This window comes from Marmota flaviventris, chromosome 8 (assembly GCF_047511675.1).
Source record: "Marmota flaviventris isolate mMarFla1 chromosome 8, mMarFla1.hap1, whole genome shotgun sequence".
NCBI lineage: Eukaryota > Metazoa > Chordata > Mammalia > Rodentia > Sciuridae > Marmota > Marmota flaviventris.
The window spans coordinates 53,889,818-53,911,397 of record NC_092505.1 but is presented as its reverse complement, the minus strand read 5'-3'; the positions used below and the strand labels follow the sequence as shown (position 1 = coordinate 53,911,397).

Sequence of the window (21,580 nt, the reverse complement as noted above, 5' to 3'; positions counted from 1 at the left end):
TCATGATGGAAGCGTGGTAGAGGAATGCAGCTTAGGACATGGTACCACAAAGCTGAGAGAAAGAGTGAGCAAGTTCTCTTTACCACTACAAAATATAAACCTCAAAGGCAGGAAGGAGCTCAGGGATCCAAGTCGTCCAGCTACACCCTACTTGCCTACAGTTAACACCAAATTAACCCCTATTAGAGAATTAATGCACTGATTAGATTAAGACTCTTTTTTTTATATATTTTATTAGTTATTGATGGACCTTTGTTTACTTGTTTATATGCGGTGCTGAGAATTGAACCCAGTGCCTCACACATGCAAGTCAGGCGCTCTACCACTGAGCTAGAACCCCAGCACGGTTAAGACTCATATAACCCAATTATTTCACTTCTAACCTTTATTGCATTATCTCACAATATCAATCTAAGTTTTAGATATGTTGAATTTGAAATGAAAGGTTTGTAGCACAGTGGTAGAGGGTTTGCCTCATATGCGTGAGGCACTTGGTTTGATTCTCAGCACCACCAAAAAAAGATTCAAGTGAGAAAAGTACATTAAAGCAGAATTGTCTTGTGGGCATAGAAATGTGGCTTTGGATCTACAGATAGATATTTAAAAGCCATTTTTTTTTCCTTCTGGTAGTATAAGCATACAATCTGATATTTCAAGATTATGATATAAAAACTTCGTATTAAAAGAGTAGCAGTATTTGGGACTGGGGATATAGCTCAGTTGGTAGAGTGCCTGCCTCACATGCCCTGGGTTCAATTCCCAATACCACAAAAAAAAAAAAAGCAGTATTCAACATTTTTTTAAATGTATATTTTAATCATTCTTATTTTTTTTTTAATGTGGTGCCGAGGATCAAACCCAGTACCTCACACATGCTAGGCAAGCACTCTATCACTGAGCCACAAACCCAGCTCCAGTATTTAACATTTAAAAAAATTTTTTTAGTTGTAGATGGACACAGTACTTTTTAATTTTTATTAATTTTTAAATATTTTTTAGTTGTAGCTGACACAATACCTTTATTTTATTTATATGTGGTGCTGAGGATCCAACCCAGGGCCTTGCACATGCCAGGTGAGCGCTCTACCACTGAGCCACAACCCCAGCCCTACTTTTTTATTTTATTTATCTAATGTGGTGCTGAGGATCAAACCCAGTGCCTCATGCATGCTAGGCAAGTGTTCTACCACTGAGCTACAACCCCAGTTTCTTACCATTTTTATTATACATTCTTTAACAACAACAACAAAAATCTCAAACAGCCTTGTAGGAGCAGGAAAATGGTTGAAAAGATTGTGGGTTGCCACTTGAAACTGTGTTTAGAAAAATTGTTGGAAATGTAATGGTATGGGGAAAACACACAACACAAAATTGCTTATACAATATAATTGTAGCCAAATTAAAATACACAAATAAAAACATAGAAGGACTAAAATTATGTCATATCTTAGTACAGATTAAGTATCCCTTACCTGAAATTCTTGGAACTGGAAGTGTTTTGGATTTTGGTATCTTCACATATGTATAATCATATATCTTGGGGATGGAACCAAAATCTAAACACGAAATTAATTTGTTTCATATTTACCTTTTACATATGGTCTGAAGGTAGTATCATGCCATATTTTTAGTACACCTGTGTTTTGACTGTGACCTACCACATGAAGTAATGTATACAGTTTTCCATTTGCATCATCATGTTAGCATTCCGGAAGTTTCAAATGTTGGAGTGTTTCCGATTTTTATTTATTTGTTTCTCTTCCTCCCCTTCATTTTAGATTTTTAGATTAAAGGTGCTCAACATGTATTTGGGATTATAGGTTTGTTTTTCCACTTTACTATAATATCACATATAAGTTTCATAACAAGAATTTTTTATGAGAAATATTTCACAGAAATAATAATAAAATGATCAGTGTTTCTTCTCATGCAGCATGCAAATTATTACTAAAGTTTTACTATGCACCTAATGTTTCTGTACAGTACTTTTTTTTATTAGCTATAGAACAATGTCATGTTCATCAATATCATCCAGTGAGCATTTAAAAATACACACTGGGCCAGGGTTTTGGTTCCGTGGTAGAGTGTTGCCTAGCATGTGTGAGGCACTGAATTCGATCCCCAGCACCACATAAAAATAAAAAATAAAGGTATTGTGTCCATCTACAACTAAAAAAAAAAAAAACTACACATGTCCCAGAGATGACGATTAAGTAGTTAAAAGTAACACCCCATTTTTTTAAAAACTCCTCAATTGATTTAAATCTTTAGGATTAAAGAATTTTACCTATAAGTATAAGCTGTTTTGTTATGTTACTTACCTTGCTTTAAGCAGCAGATACCAACTCTGAAGCCTTTACTTACAGTTAATTATTAAACTTAAGGGGAAAACAGCATATTTGAGTCACAGAAAATAAATCCAAATATGGATACTATAAAGTATTTCAAAGCTAGCTAGAAAAGAATCTTGTAAAGGATTCCATTTAATAATATTCCATGTCTCTAGTTCATGATGCTTCTGGTTTTATCTTTCTTCCAGTGAATGGAGTGCCATAGAAAAAGAAATGGGTGATGGGCTACAGAGTGCTGGTCATCATATGGATGTGTGAGTACCTAGAGAACTTAACATAAACCTGAGGTGAACTTGAGTGGGGGAGTGTTAGTGACTTCTAGGCTTCTGTTTTTATCAGGTTTACTGGAATTTATATTATGTTTTGTGTGTGTAGATCTGACTTAATCTCAAAATGCACAATTAGTTTAATATTTAAAAATTAGTCTTGTGGGGCTGGGCTTGTAGCTCAGTGGTAAAACACTTACCTTGCATGTGTGAGAAATTGGATTCGATTCTCAGCACCACATATAAATAAGTGAATAAAATAAATGTCCGTCAACAACTTAAAAAATAAATTTAAAAAAAAATGGGCTGGGATTATGGCTCAGTGGTAGAGCGCTCGCCAAGCATGAGCAGGACCCAGGTTCGATCCTCAGCACCACATAAAAAAATAAAGGCATTGTGTTGTGTCCATCTACACCTAAAAAATAAATATTAAAAAAAAAAATTAGTCTTGCTAGGCATGGTGGTGCATACCTGTAATTCCAGTGGCACAAGAGGCTGAGGCAGGAGGATTGCCGGTTCAAAGCCAGCCTTAGCAACAGCAAGGCACTAAGCAACTCAGTGAGACCCTGTCTTTAAAAAAAGATACAAAAAGAGCTGGGGATGTGGCTCAGTGGTTGAGTGTCCCTGAGTTCAATCCCTGGTCTCTCCCCAACCCCTGCCAAAAAAAAAAAAAAATAGTCTCATTCATATATTAAAGGAATAAAGATAAAAACCTGCATACTCATTTTGATATATGTAGAAATATTTATTTGACAAATTTCAACACTCATTTATAATAAAAATTCTCATCAAACTAGAAATAAAAGGGAATTTCTTCTGTCTGAAATTCATGTCTAGTGTTATATTAGGTGGGCACAGTGGTACTTAGGTATAGTTCTAGCTACTTAGGAGGCTGAAATGGAAAGCTCACTTGAGTCTAGGAGTTTTGAAACTAGTGTGGGCAACATAGAGATACCCTATCTCAGAATAAATAAATGAATAAGAGTGAAATACTGACGTTTTCTCCTAAGGTCATGAACAAGGTATGGTTTCCTGTGCTCACCATTCCTAATAAACATTTTACTGCAGGTTCTACTCAGTGAATTGAGGCAAGAAAATTAAGTAAAAAGCATAAATATTGGAAAAAAGTAAAATTTTCTTTGTTCGCAGACAATAAGATTGTTTACTTAGAAAATCACAATAAATCAACCAAAAACCTATGGAACTAAAAACTGAATTTTAATAGGTCAGGATATCAGATTAATATATCAGAATCAATAGTTTTGCCAGGCGCTGTGGTACATACCTGTAATCCCAGCAACTCCAGAGGCTGAGGCAGGAGGATTTCAAGTTTAAGACAGGATTCAGCAATTTAGTGAGACTCTGTCTCAAAAGAACAATTTTTAAAAAGTGGGTGCTGGGTATATAGCTCCATTGTAGAACACCCCTGGTTTTAATCCCTGGTACCACAATTAGAAAATAAAAATTTTAAAACTATATGGTTTATAATAGCATGAAAACATAATACTTATTGATTGATGTAATGAAAGATGTTGGAAGACCTCTACACTGAACATAAAACATTGCCTGAAGAACTTAAAGAAGACCTAAATAATCATGTTCATGGATTAACACATCCATTCTCCCCAAATTGTGGTCCTAGTCAAAATTTCAGTGACTTTTCTATGGAAATTCTATGGACCTAGAATAGTCAAAACAATTTTGACAAAGAAAAAAACTAGAATATATTACCTATTTTTAAGATTTACTATAAAGCTATATTGTAGGGTATTGGCATAAACAGAGCAATAGAACACAACTGACTGCAGAAATAAATTCACAATTTTTTTTTTAAATTTATTTTTTGGTGCTGATGATGGAACTCAGAGCTTCACACATGGTAGGCAAACACTCTACCACTGAACTATATAACCTAGATCCATACTTCTATAGACCATTTCAACATAATGATGCTAGAAAAACTGGATGTCTATGTGGGGAGACATGAACCTTGAAACATATATCACATTTTATACAAATTAAATTTGGATTATATATATAAGTTTAAAAACCAAAATTCTAGGTTTTAGTTGAAAATATTGGAGAATCTTGTTGCCACATTGGCATAAGCAAAGACTCTTAAAGAGACATTAAAAGAAAAAAAAATAATGTTAAATTGGGCTTTATGAAAATTTGAAATTACTGCTTACCAAAAGAGATATCAAACTGGGCCCAGGAGTACATGCTGTAATCCCTGCTACTCAGTAGACTGAAGCGGGAGGATCACAAGTTTAAGGCCAGCCTCAGCATCTTAGTGAGACCTGAAAATAAAATAAAAAGGCCTGTGGATATAGCTCAGCTAGGGAGGCCTTGGGTCCCCTCCGTCCCCAATACAGGGGGGAAAAAAAAGTCCATTTGGGGAAGGAAAAAAGAGAGGGGAGTACAGTTTCAGTTGGACAGATGAAAAGTTCAGAATACTTGATAGTGATGTGAAAGGATTTAATGCCACTGAACTCTAGATTTACAATTTGTTACAAAGGGCTAGAGTCAACAGTGCATGCCTTTAATTCCAAGGACTCAGGCCACCAAGGAGGAGGATTAGTAGGAGATCAGCCTGGGCAACTTAGCCAGACCTTGTCTCAAAATAAAAAGTAAAAGAGCCGGGGGTGGGCTGGGGCCTTAGCCCAGTGGCAGAGCGCTTGCCTGGCGTGTGAGAGGCTAGATCTTAAATTTTTTCATACAAAAAAGTGTGTCAGGTGACTGCTATGTTAATTAGCTTGAATTAATCCTGGCACAGTGTGTACTTATATCAAAACATCACATTGTACACTGTAGTTACATATAGTTTTAGTCATTTCTATCTTAAAGCTATGGTGGGGGCAAAAAAAATATTTTATATAAATAGGGCTTTCTTTCCTCAGGGCCATATTCAAGCTTACTGGCTATTTTTTTCATAAGCTTTCCTGCATTCTGTTAATTTAGCATTTCAGTATTTGCAAGAATTCAGGATCATTTATTGACATGTTAAAAATTATTCTCAGTATATATATCTTAAAGTCTTTACCATTTATTCTCCTCTGAGGATATGATATGACAGATTATCCCTACATTATAATTTTAATCTTCAAGCCCTCAGCCCTATGGGTCCCCCTTTTTTGTTCATTTCTTAACATTAATTCTTCTAAAAGCATAGATTTAGATTTATGAACTAAAGCCAGATTTTCCTCTTTTTAATTATTTATTTATTTAATTCTTCAAGTGCTCTTCTTTTTTTCTTCTGCTGGGGATCAAACCCAGGGCTTTGTGACAAGCACTGTACCACTGAGCTAGCCCCTAAGATTCTCCTGCTCTTAACAGTAGTTATCAAGACTTTGTCAGTTACATAGATAAAATTCCTCACAATTGTAGATATAGGTTTGTAATTACATAATATATACGTTACCTGCTTTTATAAGTCCCCCAAATATGTTGCTTTTCAAATGAACTTGAACATAGTTTTATTTTGTTTTACAACTTTGGTAAATGTGGTTTATTTGTATAGCTGAAATAGTCCTGGAAGCATAAACTATATGTACTTTTTATTTTCATGCTAAGGGATTAGAATTAATTCGAAAGATGCCTCTTATAATGACAGAGAAGCACTATATACACATAGCCCTTGTGTTTGCAGAATTTACAGTGTAATCAGAAATAAAAACAGCAGGTGAGACATTACTCTGATAAAATTTTAATTATAAATTGTTATTAAGAGATCAGAAATAAGCCCCAGCCCCAATTTCTATTATTTTCTATTATTTTCATTTACTTTTTCCTCTTGCAGCTTTTTGGTATTACTATAAATAGTTGCAATCAAAAACGTGTGTACCAATTATACCAAACTCATACTTTTTATGGATTTTATAGCCATTTTATAATCTCTTTGAACAAAAGATTCCAATAGAGGGCTGGAGTTTTAGCTCAGTGATAGAACACTTGCCTAGCATGTGTGAGGCACTAGGTTCGATTCTCAGCACCACATACAAATAAATAAATAAAGGTCCATCAACAACTAAAAAAGATTAAAAAATTAAAAAAAAAAAAAAAAGATTCCAGTAGATCAGGTTTTCTTTTTAAGAAGGACTATTTTTTATTTGTTTTATTTCTAAGTCTTTGTAGTTTGGCAAAATTCAGTAAAATTAGCATACCAATTACAAATTGCCATTAATGTTTCTAAATGATAATTTTCTTTCTTTTTTTTTTACAAATGGTTCTTTTTTTGAGAGAGAGAGAGAGAGAGAGAATTTTTTTAATATTTATTTTTTAGTTTTCGGTGGACACAACATCTTTGTTTGTATGTGGTGCTGAGGATCGAACCCGGGCCGCACGCATGCCAGGCTAGCGCGCTACCGCTTGAGCCACATCCCCAGCCCCTATGATAATTTTCACTTTTCCTAATTTGTCACTGACAGGTAGTCAGTGGTCTGTGGATCATACTTTGAAAAACACTTTTTTAGAATGTTAATGCTTTGTGTCCCAGTGAAAGTTACTCGTTTAATGCAGTGTTTTTAAAAACAGGTATGCATCTTCTATTGATGATATTTTGGAAGATGAAGAACATTATGCAGATCAGTTAAAGGAATACCTTTTTTATGCAGAAGCACTACGGTGAGTAATTAATGAAAGTTCCAGATGCAGTCCTGTGATTGATCCTCATACTTTCATTGTGTTTGTGTAGAGTACAGATAATAAGGTGCTTTTTAAATGAATTAATTTGGACTGGGGCTGTAGGTCAGTGGTGGAATGCTTGCCTATCACGTGTGAGGCATGGTGTTTGATCCTCAGCACCACATAAAAAGAAAGGTATTGTGTCCATCTACAACTAAAATAAATAAATAAATGAATAAATTCATTCCCTCAGATAGTGAATGAGTTCTTATTGTATTCTCTGTGTTGCAGAGTGCTAGGTGTAAAATTATAAGAGAAGGCCTGTCCTTGAAACTGCGTAGCGATAAAACCTGCCAGTCTCAGGCATGTTCATCGGCGTATTTGTTTTTTCTACTTTCTCCAATTTGAAGATTGGGAGCAAAATACAGATGGAGTGTTGTGTAGCACTGTCACTGGGTTGTATATTGCCATTTTTAATTTTTATTTATTTATTTAGTTAGTTTTTAGTTTTTGGCGGACACAACATCTTTGTTTGTATGTGGTGCTGAGGATCGAACCCGGGCCGCACGCATGCCAGGCGAGCGTGCTACCGCTTGAGCCACATCCCCAGCTGTATATTGCCATTTTTATTCTGCATTTTTTCTCATACTTGTATCCCTTAGCTTAGTAGCTTTTAAAACTTTTTAATATCAAGGATATTGCTTCTGTTTTTATGGTATTTTTTAAAAATATTTTTTAGTTGTAATTGACACAATAACCTTTATTTTATTTATTTGTTTGTTTGTTTATTTATTTATGGTACTGAGGATTGAACCAGGGCCTCGCACATGCCAGGCGAGGGCTCTACCACTGAGCCACAACCCCAGCCCATGTTTTTATGGTATTTTCTTTGGAAGCAACAGAATTCTCTGCTAGATAATCCTATTTGATTTTTTTTTTTTTAATTACTGTATTTTTTTTTTCTATTCAGTTTAGGGAAATTAATCATTTTTCTGGAAGAGGTGACTTTTGATCAGTTTCCCTATTGCAAAAAAGCAATATAAGAATTCTGTTAGGAAAACAGAAGAGTAGTATAACTGTTAAGTAATTGTGTTTAAAACACTTGCACATTGTTAGCTTTTTTCCTTTAGTGATTTCAGTAGCAGTCAGTTTCACCAAAGTATCTTTAAGTCACCAAGGAAAAGAAAGTTGCTGAATACAGTGGATTCTGTGCAGTTCCTAAAAATAATGATTAATGTATATTGACATGGCATATATAAGTAAGAAAAGTTGTAGAACCATTTGGAATGTGTGAACTTTGTAAATGCCTATCTAAATTCTAGAAGGAAGCCAGGCATGATGGCGCACCCCTATAATCCCAGCAGCTCAAGAGGCTGAGGCAGGAGGATCTCAAGTTCAAAGCCAGCCTCAGCAATTTAGTGAGACCCTCAGCAACTCAGCGAGACCCCATCTCTAAATAAAATACAAAAAAGGGCTGGGGGTGTGACTCAGTGGTTAATCACCCATGGGTTTAATCCCTGGTACCAAAAAAAAAGAAATTCTAGAAGGCTGTACATGAGTTGTGCCTGGATAGTAGGAGTGGGGGAAAGAGGATTCTTGACATTTTGATGTTGTTCATTTCTGTATTAGAATCTCTTTCTCTCTCACTCTCTCTCTTCCTCTAGTAAATGTCAGAACTAGTAAGGAATTGTGAATGCTTCCCTGCACTCCTGAAAAAAAAAAAATTTCTTAACATGTTAAAGGAGAAGCCAGAAAAAGTTAAATGGCAGCACTATTTTCATCCCCAGGGCTGTGTGCAGGAAACATGAACTTATGCAGTATGACCTGGAGATGGCTGCCCAGGATCTAGCTTCCAAGAAGCAGCAGTGTGAAGAACTTGCAACTGGGGTGAGTATTTTTCTTTAGGTCTTTGGTATTATTATAGCAAGGCTCATGAGGAATCAGGTACAGTTATAATACACAGTATGCTTGTACCTTTTACAGAATAATTTGTAAGCAACTGTATTAATTATTTAGTTTTCTTGATATAAGAAGATATCAGGCTCCGTGCGGTGGTGCACGCCTGTGATCCCAGCGTCTTGGGAGTCTGAGACAGGAGGATTACAAGTTCAAAGCCAATCTCTGTAAGGTGAGGCGCTAAGCAACTCAGTGAGTTGCTTGTCTCTAAATAAAGTTGCCCTGTCTCTAAATAAAGATTCAAAATAGGGCTGGGGATGTGGCTCAGTGGCCGAGTGCCCCTGAGTTCAATTCTCTATCAAAAAAATAAAATAAAATAAAATTACAAAATAGGGGTTGGGGTGTGGCTCAGTAGTCAAGTGCCTGAGTTCAATCCCTGGTACACCCCCGCCCCCCCCCCAAAAAAAAAAAACATGTTCTGTATGATATTATAAGAATTTGTCAGGCCTGGTATGGTGGCACACACCTGTAATCCCAGCAGCTTTTGAGACTGAGGCAGGTGGATCACAAGTTCAAAGCCAGCCTCATCAACTTAGTGAGGCCCTAAGTATCTCAGCCAGACCCTGTCTCTAAATAAAGTATAAAAAGGGCTGGGGATGTGGTTCAGCGGTAATGCACCCCCGGATTCAATCCCTGGTACCAAAAAAGCGGGGGCGGGGGGGGATTGGTCAGGTTTAATTTAATTTGGAAAGGTATTTTATAGAAGTTTTAGTTTACTTTGAAAAATTTTATCCAATTAGAATCAATTTATCTCCCCTAACAAGGAGCTTTTTGTGTACTTTATTCTTTAATGCTTACAATGCATACTTGTAAAGAAAATGTTGTATCTTTTTTCTTTTTCTGTGTGTGTGTGCGTGTGTGTGTGTGTTTTGTTTTTAAACTGGGAATTGAACCCAGGGCACTCTTTCACTAACCTACATCCTCAGCCCTTTTTATTTTTTGTTTTGAGACAGGGTCTCCTTAAGTTGTTAAAGCTGACCTTCAACTTTCAATCCTCCTGAGTTGCTGGGATTATAGATATGTGCCACCACACCTGGCCCAATATCGAATTGCATATACTTTGGTCATTTTTATAATCAGCTCTGTACTGTTCAGCTACTTCACTGAAATACATTAGCTGCTACGATGAGAGACATATTTTGAAAGTATTTGTGAAGCAATGATAGTGCCACTGTTTTCTCAGTCACTTCATGGTTAACTAGTACTTGAGTGGTTTTTGTTTAATATTTATTTTTTTAGGTGAACACAATATCTTTATTTTGTTTCTACGTGGTGCTGAGAATCAAACCCAGTGCCCAGCGCATGTTGGGCGAGCGCACTACCACTTGAGCCACATTCCCAGCCCCTAGTACTTTAGTTTTAAAAGTGGTTTTCACATAGATTATTCACTTGTAACATCTATGAAAAGTAATACATATGTGTAGGAAAAGATTTCTGACCATAAGCCATTAGATTAGGTCTTTGATTTATTCCTGAACTCATAGGAAGTCCCAAGACATTTTCAGTAAGCATGGTTCTCTGTTACTTCATGTGACGGGAAGTGCTTTCATTAACAAACTCCAGTGAGTAAGGAAATAGTAAAACAGCAAAGCTTGAGGTTGCCCTGTAATGCTTGGGTTTAGGCATCCTGTTCTAGTAATAGATTCTTAAGTTTCAGGGTGAGATATGCAGATTTTAAATATATTTCTTTAGTTTGGTTTATTTCCAAGCATAGTTGCTTGTTGAATTTTATCTGTTTTGTTGTTGTTTGTTTTGTTTTATTTTTGTCAGAGTAATCTTTTATTTTATGTGGTACTGGGGATGGAACCCAGGGTCTGTGCATGCTAGGCACTTTACCACTGAGATATCCCTTTTTAATTTTATTTTTTCTTTTGAGAGGGTTTTGCCAAGTCTCAGGCTGACCTTGAACTTGTAATCCTCTTGCCTCAGCCTCCTTAGTAGCTGGGATTACAGATCTGTGCCACTAATTTCCTCCTTTTTGACAATTCTTTATTATTCCGGTATTAGAAATCATATTAGGAGTCCTGTGGTTATAAAGATTATGGTGCTTCTATCGAAAGTAGTAGGGAGAAATGGCCAGTGTTTTTTATTTCTGAGAGTGGAGAGCTATGAAATACACATAACATAAAATTTACAATTTTTATATGCATTTTTAGTTGTAGATAGACAAAATTCCTTTATTTTATTTATTTTTATGTGGTGCTAAGGATCAAACCCAGTGCCTCATACATGCTAGGCAAGCGCTCTACCACTGAGCTATAACCACAGCCCCAAGTTTATCATTCTTAACCATTTTTAAAGTGTATAGTTTAGTAATACTAAATATTTTCGTATTGTTGTGCAAACCCATCTCTAGAGCTCTTTTCATTTTGCAAAACTCTGTTCCCATTAATCAACTCCTCTTCTACTTCTCTGTAATTCCTGGAAACCACATTTGCTTTCTTTCACTATAATTTTGACTACTCTAGATACATCAATTTAAGTGGAATTATATAGTATTTGTCTTTTATTTTATTTATTTTCGTATGCAGTGCTAAGGATTGAACCCAGAGCCTCACACATACTAGGCAAGCATTCTGCCACTGAGCCACAACCCCAGCCCCATAGTATTTGTCTTTGACTGGCATATTTCACTTAGCATAATGTTCTCTAGGCTCATTTGTGTTGTAGCACATGTGATAGTTTCCTTCCTTTTTAAGGCTAAATAATATTCCACCAGGTATATATATCGCACTATCTATTCTTCTGTTTCTATTTTCTTTTAGACTGTGAGGACATTCTCTTTGAAGGGAATGACTACCAAGCTCTTTGGTCAAGAAACTCCAGAGCAAAGAGAAGCCAGAATCAAGGTGTTAGAAGAACAAATAAATGAAGGAGAACAACAGCTAAAGTCTAAAAATTTGGAAGGCAGGTAAAAATTCTGAGAAGTTCAACCTGGACTACCATTGGATTATTTATTTATTTAATAATATTTCCCAGCTTCATTGACCCCTCTGGGTATAGCCTGTTCCTCTAAAATGTAGTCATTACATTCCTAAGAAATTTAAGTTATCAAAAAATCATGTTATAGAAACATTTATATTAGTGTGGGGGGAAAAGGAAGAAAACATGGGGTTTCAAGTTCATAATATTACTTTCGTAGACTTCCTAATTTCTATTCTTGGCACATTCTCTCTGCCCTCTTGCCCCATTTAGCAAAAAGCCTGATCATCTTCAGTACCCAGCTTAAGGGTTATTTCACTGTGAAGCCTTCCCTTATCTTCTCAGGCGATCTTAGCACTTGATTCCTGACGTTGAAGCATGGCAGTTCTGTGTTGGGTGGTTGGTTGTTCTGTGTAGCTCTCCCTGGATAACTTCAAAGTTAAGGACTGTGTCTTACATTTTTTTGTTCTTCGATACCTTGCATAGTGCTTTTCATGTAATTAATCTGTAAATATTTCTAGAAATTCAGTTCTCAGATCTGCTATCACTGTTTAGTTCATTTTCTTTATTGTTGTTTTCATCTGACAGTCAGTCAGTAAAATGTACCAAGGCAGTCCAAGAGTGTATTATTGGCTTACACCAAATAAGTCAAAGTGAACTTTCATGAGTTGAACTGAAAAGGAAAGTGCCTGTGAGCATTTAAAATTTTTTTTCAGACAGGGTCTCACTGTGTTGCCCAAATGGTCATGAACCCCTGGGCCACACAGCTTGGATGGTAGCTGTGTACCTCTGTACCCAGCACTATTTTTATTTTTGGTACTGGGGATTGAACCTAGGGGTGCTTAACTACTGAGTCACATGCCTAGCCCTTTTTATTTCTATATCTTTATTTTATTTTTATGTGGTGCTGAGGATCGAACCCAGTGCTTCATGCATGCTAAGTGAGCACTCTACCTTTGAGCCACAACCCCAGCCCCATAGCCCTTTTTATTTTGAGACAGGGTCTCACTCAGTTACCTAAGCTTAGCTAAGTTGTGATGGCTGGCTTTGAACTTGGAATCCTCCTGCTTCTGCTGCCTCCCAAGCCACTGGGATTATAGGCGTGTGACACTGCACCTGGCTACACAGTTAGAATTTTTAAAACCCTAGACATTATTTAAACCATGTACATGCTGAATGTGTTTCATAATCCATCTCAAGAGTATATGTTTGCCAAGCACTGTGGCACACACTTATAATACCAGTACTTAGGAGGCTGAGCTAGAAAGATTTCAAATTCAAGGCTAGCCTGGGCAACTTATTGAGACCCTGCCTCAAAAATAAAGTATGTGTGGTGGGACTACAGATGGAGCTCAGTGGTAAAGCTCTTGGCTAGCATGCATGAGTATGCCCTAGGTTTAGTCTCCAGTGGAAGAAAAAAAAAGGTATATTTTTTCCAGTGAACCCAGGAAGGCACTTCATTGTGGCATCTGTAGGACTTGTGAGCTGATTCAGGGAGCCAATTTACAACTGTTTTTTTACACAATACCTTTATTTTGTTTATTTATTTTTATGTGGTGTTGAGGATCAAACCCAGGGCCTCGCGCGTGCTAGGCAAGCACTCTACCACTGAGCCACAACCCCAGCCCCTACATCTGTTTTAAAGGAATAATTTGTGAACAAAATGTAGTTATTAGAATGTAGATGAGTTATATCTCTGACATTTTCCCCTCACTGTAATTTATAGGAAAAGGAAAAATAGAACTGTCTTATACAAGCAATAGCTTTGGTTTTGATGTAGCCAATTAAAAACCATCTCTGAAGAGAATGGTTAGTTGAATTTATAGTGTACAGTCTATTTATTTTATTATTATTTTTTTTTGTGTGGTGCTGGAGATGGAACACAGTACTTTGTGTATACCAGTTAAGTGCTCTATCACTGAGCTACATCCCATCCAATGTCTATTTAATTTAACTAAGAATACTAATAACTTTATCTTTTATTTCAGAGAATTTGTGAAAAATGCGTGGACTGATATTGAACGATTCAAAGAACAAAAGAACCGTGACCTAAAGGAGGCCCTCATAAGTTATGCTGTCATGCAGATCAGCATGTGTAAAAAGGTAGGTTTGAGTTCTGCAAAAATAATGGATACGTTCACAAGTGCTTACACATTTCTATAAATTCTCTTGTTTGGCCCCCAGAAATATTTTTTTCATTCTTCCTTTCTAAAACTTTTCCAATTTTCTCTACCTAATTTTGAAGGATTGTAATTAAAAAGGTCAGTTATTGTGTTTCCACTTTATAAATAAACTCTCAAATCTATATGCCCCATTTATAACTTGTATCTGAAAATATGTACTGACAGTATAACTTTGATTATATGATGTTCTTGACAGTGCAGTAAAATATCATTCCTAATAATAATACCAAAAGAAAAAAAAGAAGGGATGTTTTCTGTTTTATTCTTTTTTGGGGTACCAGGGATTGAACTCAGGGGCACTCAACCACTGAGCCACATCCCCACCCCTATTTTGTATTTTATTTAGAGACAGGGTCTTGCTGAGTTGCTTAGTGTCTCATTTTTTGCTGAGGCTGGCTTTGAACTCACAATCCTCCTGCCTCAGCTTCCCAAGCCACTGAGATGACAGGTGTGTGCCACTTTGCCTGGCTCATGTTTTATTTCCTTGCCTAAGTAGAATAGATTTTTATATATGAAAATGAATAATGTCCTTTTGTTTAGAATTAAGTGCCACAAGTCAAGATCAACATCAGTTTTTCTTGGATAAATATCAGTGTCTGTATTTTATATATTTTACTTGTGTGTGTGTATATATATATGGCATCATTATAATTTCAGCTATTCAAAGTGTTAATTGAATATAATCCAAGTGTTACTTGAATATAATCAGATGAGTCGTAGTAGTAATAAACTGAAATAAAAACTGAATGAAGTATTTTAAAAGTAAATAGAACTTCTAAGTGTTTTTTTGTCTATCTTTTCATTGGCAATCTGTCCAGTTTATTGAATGAAGTAGGCTAAAGCCTTTAAAAAACAATTTTTCAGTTTATAGAGTTTTAAAATTAATTATTATAAAAATAACACATGCCCATTGCAAAAATGTCAAATAATTCAGAAGCATGTTAGGTAAAAATTCTCCCCTATCTCCCCCAAATCCCTTTATGTGTATTCTTCCAGATATTTTTGGATATATATACAATTATTTAAGAAAATATACGCAAAAACAGGATTGTATTATATACATTAGTTTTTGTATTATATACATATAGTTTTTCTCTTTCATTTGATATCTGATGGACATCTAACTTTGACAGTACATGAGATCTATCTTATTCTAACAGTGAATACTATTATATCTAGTTACTTATCCAGCCAATCTGAGACATTTTAAAGATGTTTTGTTTTTATTATTTGCCTTTTGTATCCCATTAAGGAGGAATGAAACTAAATTTTTTTTCTATTGTTTGAAGCCTTGGTGAATATTGATATACTTTAATGCTTAAGTATTGAAGAAAACATTCCTCTCTCATAAATCAATTATTGTAGGATATCTTATTGAAAAAAAAATCCTTTGTTTTTATCTCTTAGTTAGGTTTTACTATTATATCTTTATAACCATGCTTTTTTTGTTAAGGCATATTTGGATTATCTATAGCTTTGTGTTAAGTAGTGTACCAGAACCATGAGAGGGATTTCATAATTTAGAACACAGTCAGTTTTTAGTCAATAATTAACTTAATCATTAAATTATTTAATTATAAAAATTAGTTTTGTCAATAATAAAACTTTTGTTTAAATATTACTTTGAATAAAACTGCCAGAAAACTTGTTTGGTTTACTAGTAGAAATAATAAGCATGACATGAGTAAGAGTTTATGGTTGAACCTTGAAAACTCAATTTACAAGTTACAGAAGTTCTTTTTCTATTTTGGAGATAAGCTCATTTAAGAAATTCTCTTACATTTTCAGAAGCATTAGATATTTCCTTATATTAGCTATTTACTGGACTTGTTAGTTAACTTAAAAAAGCAAAACTTAGTATGCCACTAAACCAAATATGTGGGATTTTAGAATCTTTCCAGAATCACATTTTAAAGATACTTTTTTTTTTTTTTTTTTAAGGGAATTCAAGTTTGGACCAATGCTAAGGAATGCTTTAGCAAGATGTAATCCTATGAAATGACTTTTTCTTCAATCAAAGTGCCCCAAAACAAAGCACAAGTAAATAAAAGAAATTTAAGTTGCTACCCTGTATACTTAAAAATATACAATAAGTTGAATCAGTTCAGCTTTATTTTAACTGATTATAGTTGTGTTCCTATAGCACAAAAATTATGTATTTTAATCAAGATTAAATATTATAATTTGAGGTTTTGGGGACTGGTGCTGATTCCAAAAAAAGTTAATTTAATAATATATACCAACAGATTATTCATCAGGCTTCTGAACCAATGATTGAATGTTAAGGCGTTAGTTAATTTCTAGACGCTCCTTTCAATGCCAACTCTTTCAGATCTGTTCATGCAGGAAGTTCTTTTCCTAAGATTGAATTCCTATATTTACTTGGTGAGACCCACTAACCTGTCATAAGGGGGCATTTTCTCTTGCCTTATAGTTGAGCTGTTTGGTTTGACAAAGCTCAGCAGAAATTTATTGTGAAATCTAGGTTTTTCTTCCACATTTGTTGATGCCCCTGTAACACATCATACACTAGAAAATGCCTTCAGTTTGTGTTTTACCAGAATTTTGATACTGGTCAGAAATTTTATACTGCCAACAAATAAGTCTCAACTTCTCAGATATAGAGTGGAATACATTCTTTTGGTCCAGGAATTGCTATATAGAAAATTTTAATTGAGTAGTAGTATTCTCAACAATTCTTAACCTCAGTGATGAGCCCAATTTCCTTTGCTTGGCTCTCTGCACATGGCATTTCAGGGTACAAGATGTAGCATTTCCATGTATAAGATAAATGTGGTCAACACATGAGCTCATACCTTTATCATTAACAGCCTTCGTTTCTATTGCTTGGCTATAATTTTTGTAAAGATAAATTATATTGTTTTTTTTATGTATGTTTTGTGGTATATGTTCAGAAGCCAAGCACCCTCATTTTCGTAGCTTTGCAGAATCTTAAATGTGTACTCATTATTTCTAATGATGTTTTAAAAAATCCCCATACCATTCAACATTTGACTTTTTTACATGTTTAAAATGTTGCTGGATTTTTGTGCTGTTGCCAAACTTATACAATAAATAAATGAAGTATTGTGCTGAGTTTCAAAGGTTTTTTGTTTGTTTGTTATTTTAAAAAGATGATCCATATACATTAATATGTGATGATCTGTGGAAATAATATGCCATGTTATACTTTAAAGTATTTAATTGTATAAATGTGTCTTATACCCAAATGCTGTTTTTAAAAAAAAATCCTGTGATGAGATCTGATTTTAAAAAAATTTTGTTTTTTCCTCCCCAGTACTGGGGATTGAATTTTGGGATGCTTTACATACTAATGTATGTAAAGCATCCCAAAATTCAACCTTTTTTATTTTTTGTTTTGAGACAGGGTCTCAGCTAAGTTGCTTCAAACTTTAAATCCTCCTGCCTCAGCCTCCTGAGACTCTGGGATTACAAATTTATATTATCATGCCCAGCTTACTTCTCTTTTTTAAATAAAATTGGTAGAAGCAAAAGTCATCTGCAGGTATATACTTTTGAATCCACTGAATTGTATCATCTCTTGACTAGTGAAATGACGTACCTTCCCACTTGGCATTTAAAAATCAAAAGCCTGGACCTAGGGATGTAACTCAGTAGTACATTATTTTCCTAGCATACACAAGTCCTGGGTTTAAGCATTTCTAACTAACTTAAGACTAAACGTAAAGTGTATTAGATTTTTTTCTGTTAGCAGACCTGATTTGACCTATATTTTTAAAAGATAAATTAGAGCTGAGTACAGTGGCATACACCTGTAGCCTTAGCTACTCTAGAGGCTAAGGCAGGAGGATTGCTTGAGCCCAGGAGTTGGAGACCAGCCTGAGCAATATAGCAAGGCCCCATATCAAAAACACAATAACAGAATACTTTTCCTACTTCATTCTTTTTATCTTCTCTAATACACATACACACACACACACACACACACACACACAAGATTATTTCTTTATTTAACTGGGAATATGCTTGGTTGGTTTTGATCATTGTTTAATTTTATAGCATATTGTTCCTTTAAAAAGAATTCTTTTTTTAAGAATTTAAAATTTTTTTTTCAGTTGTTGATGGACTTTTATTTATTTACATGTGGTGCTGAGAATGGAACCCAGTGCCTCACACATGCTAAGCAAGTGCTTTACCACTGAGCCACCATCCCAGCCCCTTTAAAAAGAATTCTTGGCTAATCCCAGCAGCTGGGGAGGCTGTGACAGGAGGATTGCGAGTTCAAAGCCAGCCTCAGCAGCGGTGGGGCACTAAGCAACTCAGTGAGACCCTTTTTCTAAATAAAATACAAAAAAAAGGTTAGGGGATGTGGCTCAGTGGTCGAGTTCCCCTAAGCTCAATTTCCAGTACTAAAAAATAAAAAGAACTCTTGAAGGAATTTTATGATAAAAACCATTTTTTGTATCCAGGATAAGTATAAAGAAAATAATAAGCTATTTCAATAACACTTTATAGTATTTAAAAATCAGGAATTGAAATGAATTATTAAAAAAGCGAGGGAGTTAGTCCTCAAAGATAAATATAAAAATATAAGCAATCACTAAAAAAAAAAAAAAAAAAGACTCATTAAATTAGTATAAGCGGGACTGGATGCGGTAATGCACATCTGTAATCCCAGTGACGTTCAAAGCCAGCCTCAGCAATGATGAAGTTCTAAGCAACTCAGTGAGACCCTGTTTCTAATGAGAAATACAAAATAAAAAAATATTTGTGGGCTGGGGGTGTGACTCAAGCGGTAGTGCGCTCACCTGGCATGCGTGCGGCCCGGGTTCCATCCTCAGCACCACATAAAAACAAAGATGTTGTGTCCGCCGAAAACTAAAAAATGAATATTTAAAAAAAAAAATTCTGTCTCTCTCTCTCTCCTTTTCTCTTTAAAAAAAAATATTTGTTTACTATATGTCAAAATACATTCTACTGTAAAATTAATTAATTAAAAAATAAATAAATAAAAATAAAAAATAGGACCTGGGATGTAGCTTTGTGGGCGAGTACCCCTGAGTTCAATCCCCGATACCAAAACTAAAAGTAAAAAAAAAATAGTGTAAGTCTTTATAACAAAGGAGAATTTAATCTAGAGAATGTACTAGTGTTGCTGTTGGTATGTTATAGTTAAACCTTTAAAATAGGCTGGGGTTGTGGCTCAGCAGTAGCACGCTTGCCTACCACATGGGAGGCCCTGGGTTCAATCCTTGGCACCACATAAAAATAAATAAATGAAACAAAGGTACTGTGTTCAACTACAACTAAAAATAAAATATTTAAAATTTTTAAAAAAATTAACTGAAGTCATATTTAACCTAAATTTACATCCAAAAACTTGAGTACAGATGAATGAGTCAGTGGTAAATTACAACATAGCATTCAAAACCAGAACCAAGGATTCTTAACATTCAAGCATCTTTAGAGTAAACACATGAAACCCAGTTTGAGATGGAGTGAAAATATCAAGAGTTATGTAACAGGAGTATGAGGCTTTTTAGATCCTTATAATATTCTTTAGATTCTTTTTTTTTTTAAATTTTTATTGTTGGTTGTTCAAAACATTACATAGTTCTTGATATATTTCACACTTTGATTCAAGTGGGTTATGAACTCCCATTTTTACCCCGTATACAGATTGCAGAATCACATCAGTTACACATCCATTGATTTACATATTGCCATACTAGTGTCTGTTGTATTCTGCTGCCTTTCCTATCCTCTACTATCCCCCCTCCCCTCCCCTCCCCTCCCCTCTTCTCTCTCTACCCCCTCTACTGTCATTCATTTCTCCCCCTTGTATTATTTTTCCCTTTCCCCTCACTTCCTCTTGTATGTAATTTTGTATAACCCTGAGGGTCTCCTTCCATTTCCATGCAATTTCCCTTCTCTCTCCCTTTCCCTCCCACCTCTCATCCCTGTTTAATGTTAATCTTCTTCTCATGCTCTTCGTCCCTGCTCTGTTCTTACTTACTTATATAAGTTACTCTCCTTATATCAAAGAAGACATTTGGCATTTGTATTTTAGGGATTGACTAGCTTCACTTAGCATAATCTGCTCTAATGCCATCCATTTCCCTGCAAATTCTATGATTTTGTCATTTTTTAATGCAGAGTAATACTCCATTGTGTATAAATGCCACATTTTTTTTTATCCATTCGTCTATTGAAGGGCATCTAGGTTGGTTCCACAGTCTTGCTATTGTGAATTGTGCTGCTATGAACATCGATGTAGCAGTGTCCCTGTAGCATGCTCTTTTTAGGTCTTTAGGGAATAGACCGAGAAGGGGAATAGCTGGGTCAAATGGTGGCTCCATTCCCAGCTTTCCAAGAAATCTCCACTACATACTGGCCAAGGTATTTCAAGCCAAGTGAGTCTTATAGCATCTCTCAACTATTATCATACGTGAGTAATGACAGATTAACTGTAAAGATACTTTGCAAACACAGAGGAGCCTGGCAATTGAAGTTCTAGAAATGGATAGTTTTCTTTGATATTCAGAAGATGTCAGACTACCTGATTTTTGTTTGAAACTTACTAAGAATTCATTACATATGGGATATTCCTAATTCCTCAAACTTCCCCAGCAACCGCCTCCAAATCCCACCCAGTTTCTTTCTTTTTTTAAAGAGAGAGAGAGAGAGAGAGAGAGAGAATTTTTTAATATTTATTTTATAGTTTTTTTCCGGCGGACACAACATCTTTATTTGTATGTGGTGCTGAGCATCGAACCCAGGGCTGCGCGCATGCTAGGCGAGTGCACTACTGCTTGAACCACATCCCCAGCCCCTCTTTCTTTTTTTGTTTTTTTAGTTGTAGATGGACACAATATTTTTGTTTATGAATTTATTTTTTATGTGATGCTGAGGATCAAATCCAGTGCCTCACACGTGTGAGGCAAGCGCTCTACCTCTGAGCTACAGCCCCAGGCCCCTACCCAGTTTCTTAAACAAAAATTCTTACTATGGTCTGAATATTTGTATCCCTACTCCCAACCCCCAAATTCATATGTTGAATTTCTAACCCTCCAAGGTGATGGCATTAGGAAGTGGGACCTATGGAAGATGATGCAGTCATGAGGGCAGAGCCCTATATACCTGTATACAGTGCATGCCTATTGCCAGAGATTACTATCTTTAAAAATGGGATAGTGTTTTTCAAAATAAACCAAGGGGGCTTATCTGCCCATTTCAGCAAGTGAGGACACAGCAGGAAGTTATTTATGAATCAGGAAAGCTGGTACCATGACCTTAC

The 21,580-nt window shown here is 35.5% G+C and overlaps 1 protein-coding gene across 1 annotated transcript in view; it reads left to right on the top strand.

Annotated features, from left to right (window-relative positions):
* The window catches only part of Snx4 (sorting nexin 4), a 65,733-nt gene extending 48,328 nt beyond the window's left edge, over positions 1-17,405 (top strand). Inside the window, exons 9-14 of the mRNA XM_027936136.2 lie at positions 2,540-2,605; positions 7,151-7,240; positions 9,028-9,127; positions 11,962-12,107; positions 14,107-14,221; positions 16,243-17,405. Coding sequence (XP_027791937.1) covers positions 2,540-2,605; positions 7,151-7,240; positions 9,028-9,127; positions 11,962-12,107; positions 14,107-14,221; positions 16,243-16,290 — 565 coding nt within the window. The 3' untranslated portion in view covers positions 16,291-17,405. The remainder of the gene's footprint in view (positions 1-2,539; positions 2,606-7,150; positions 7,241-9,027; positions 9,128-11,961; positions 12,108-14,106; positions 14,222-16,242) is intronic.
* The last annotated feature ends 4,175 nt before the right edge of the window (positions 17,406-21,580 follow it).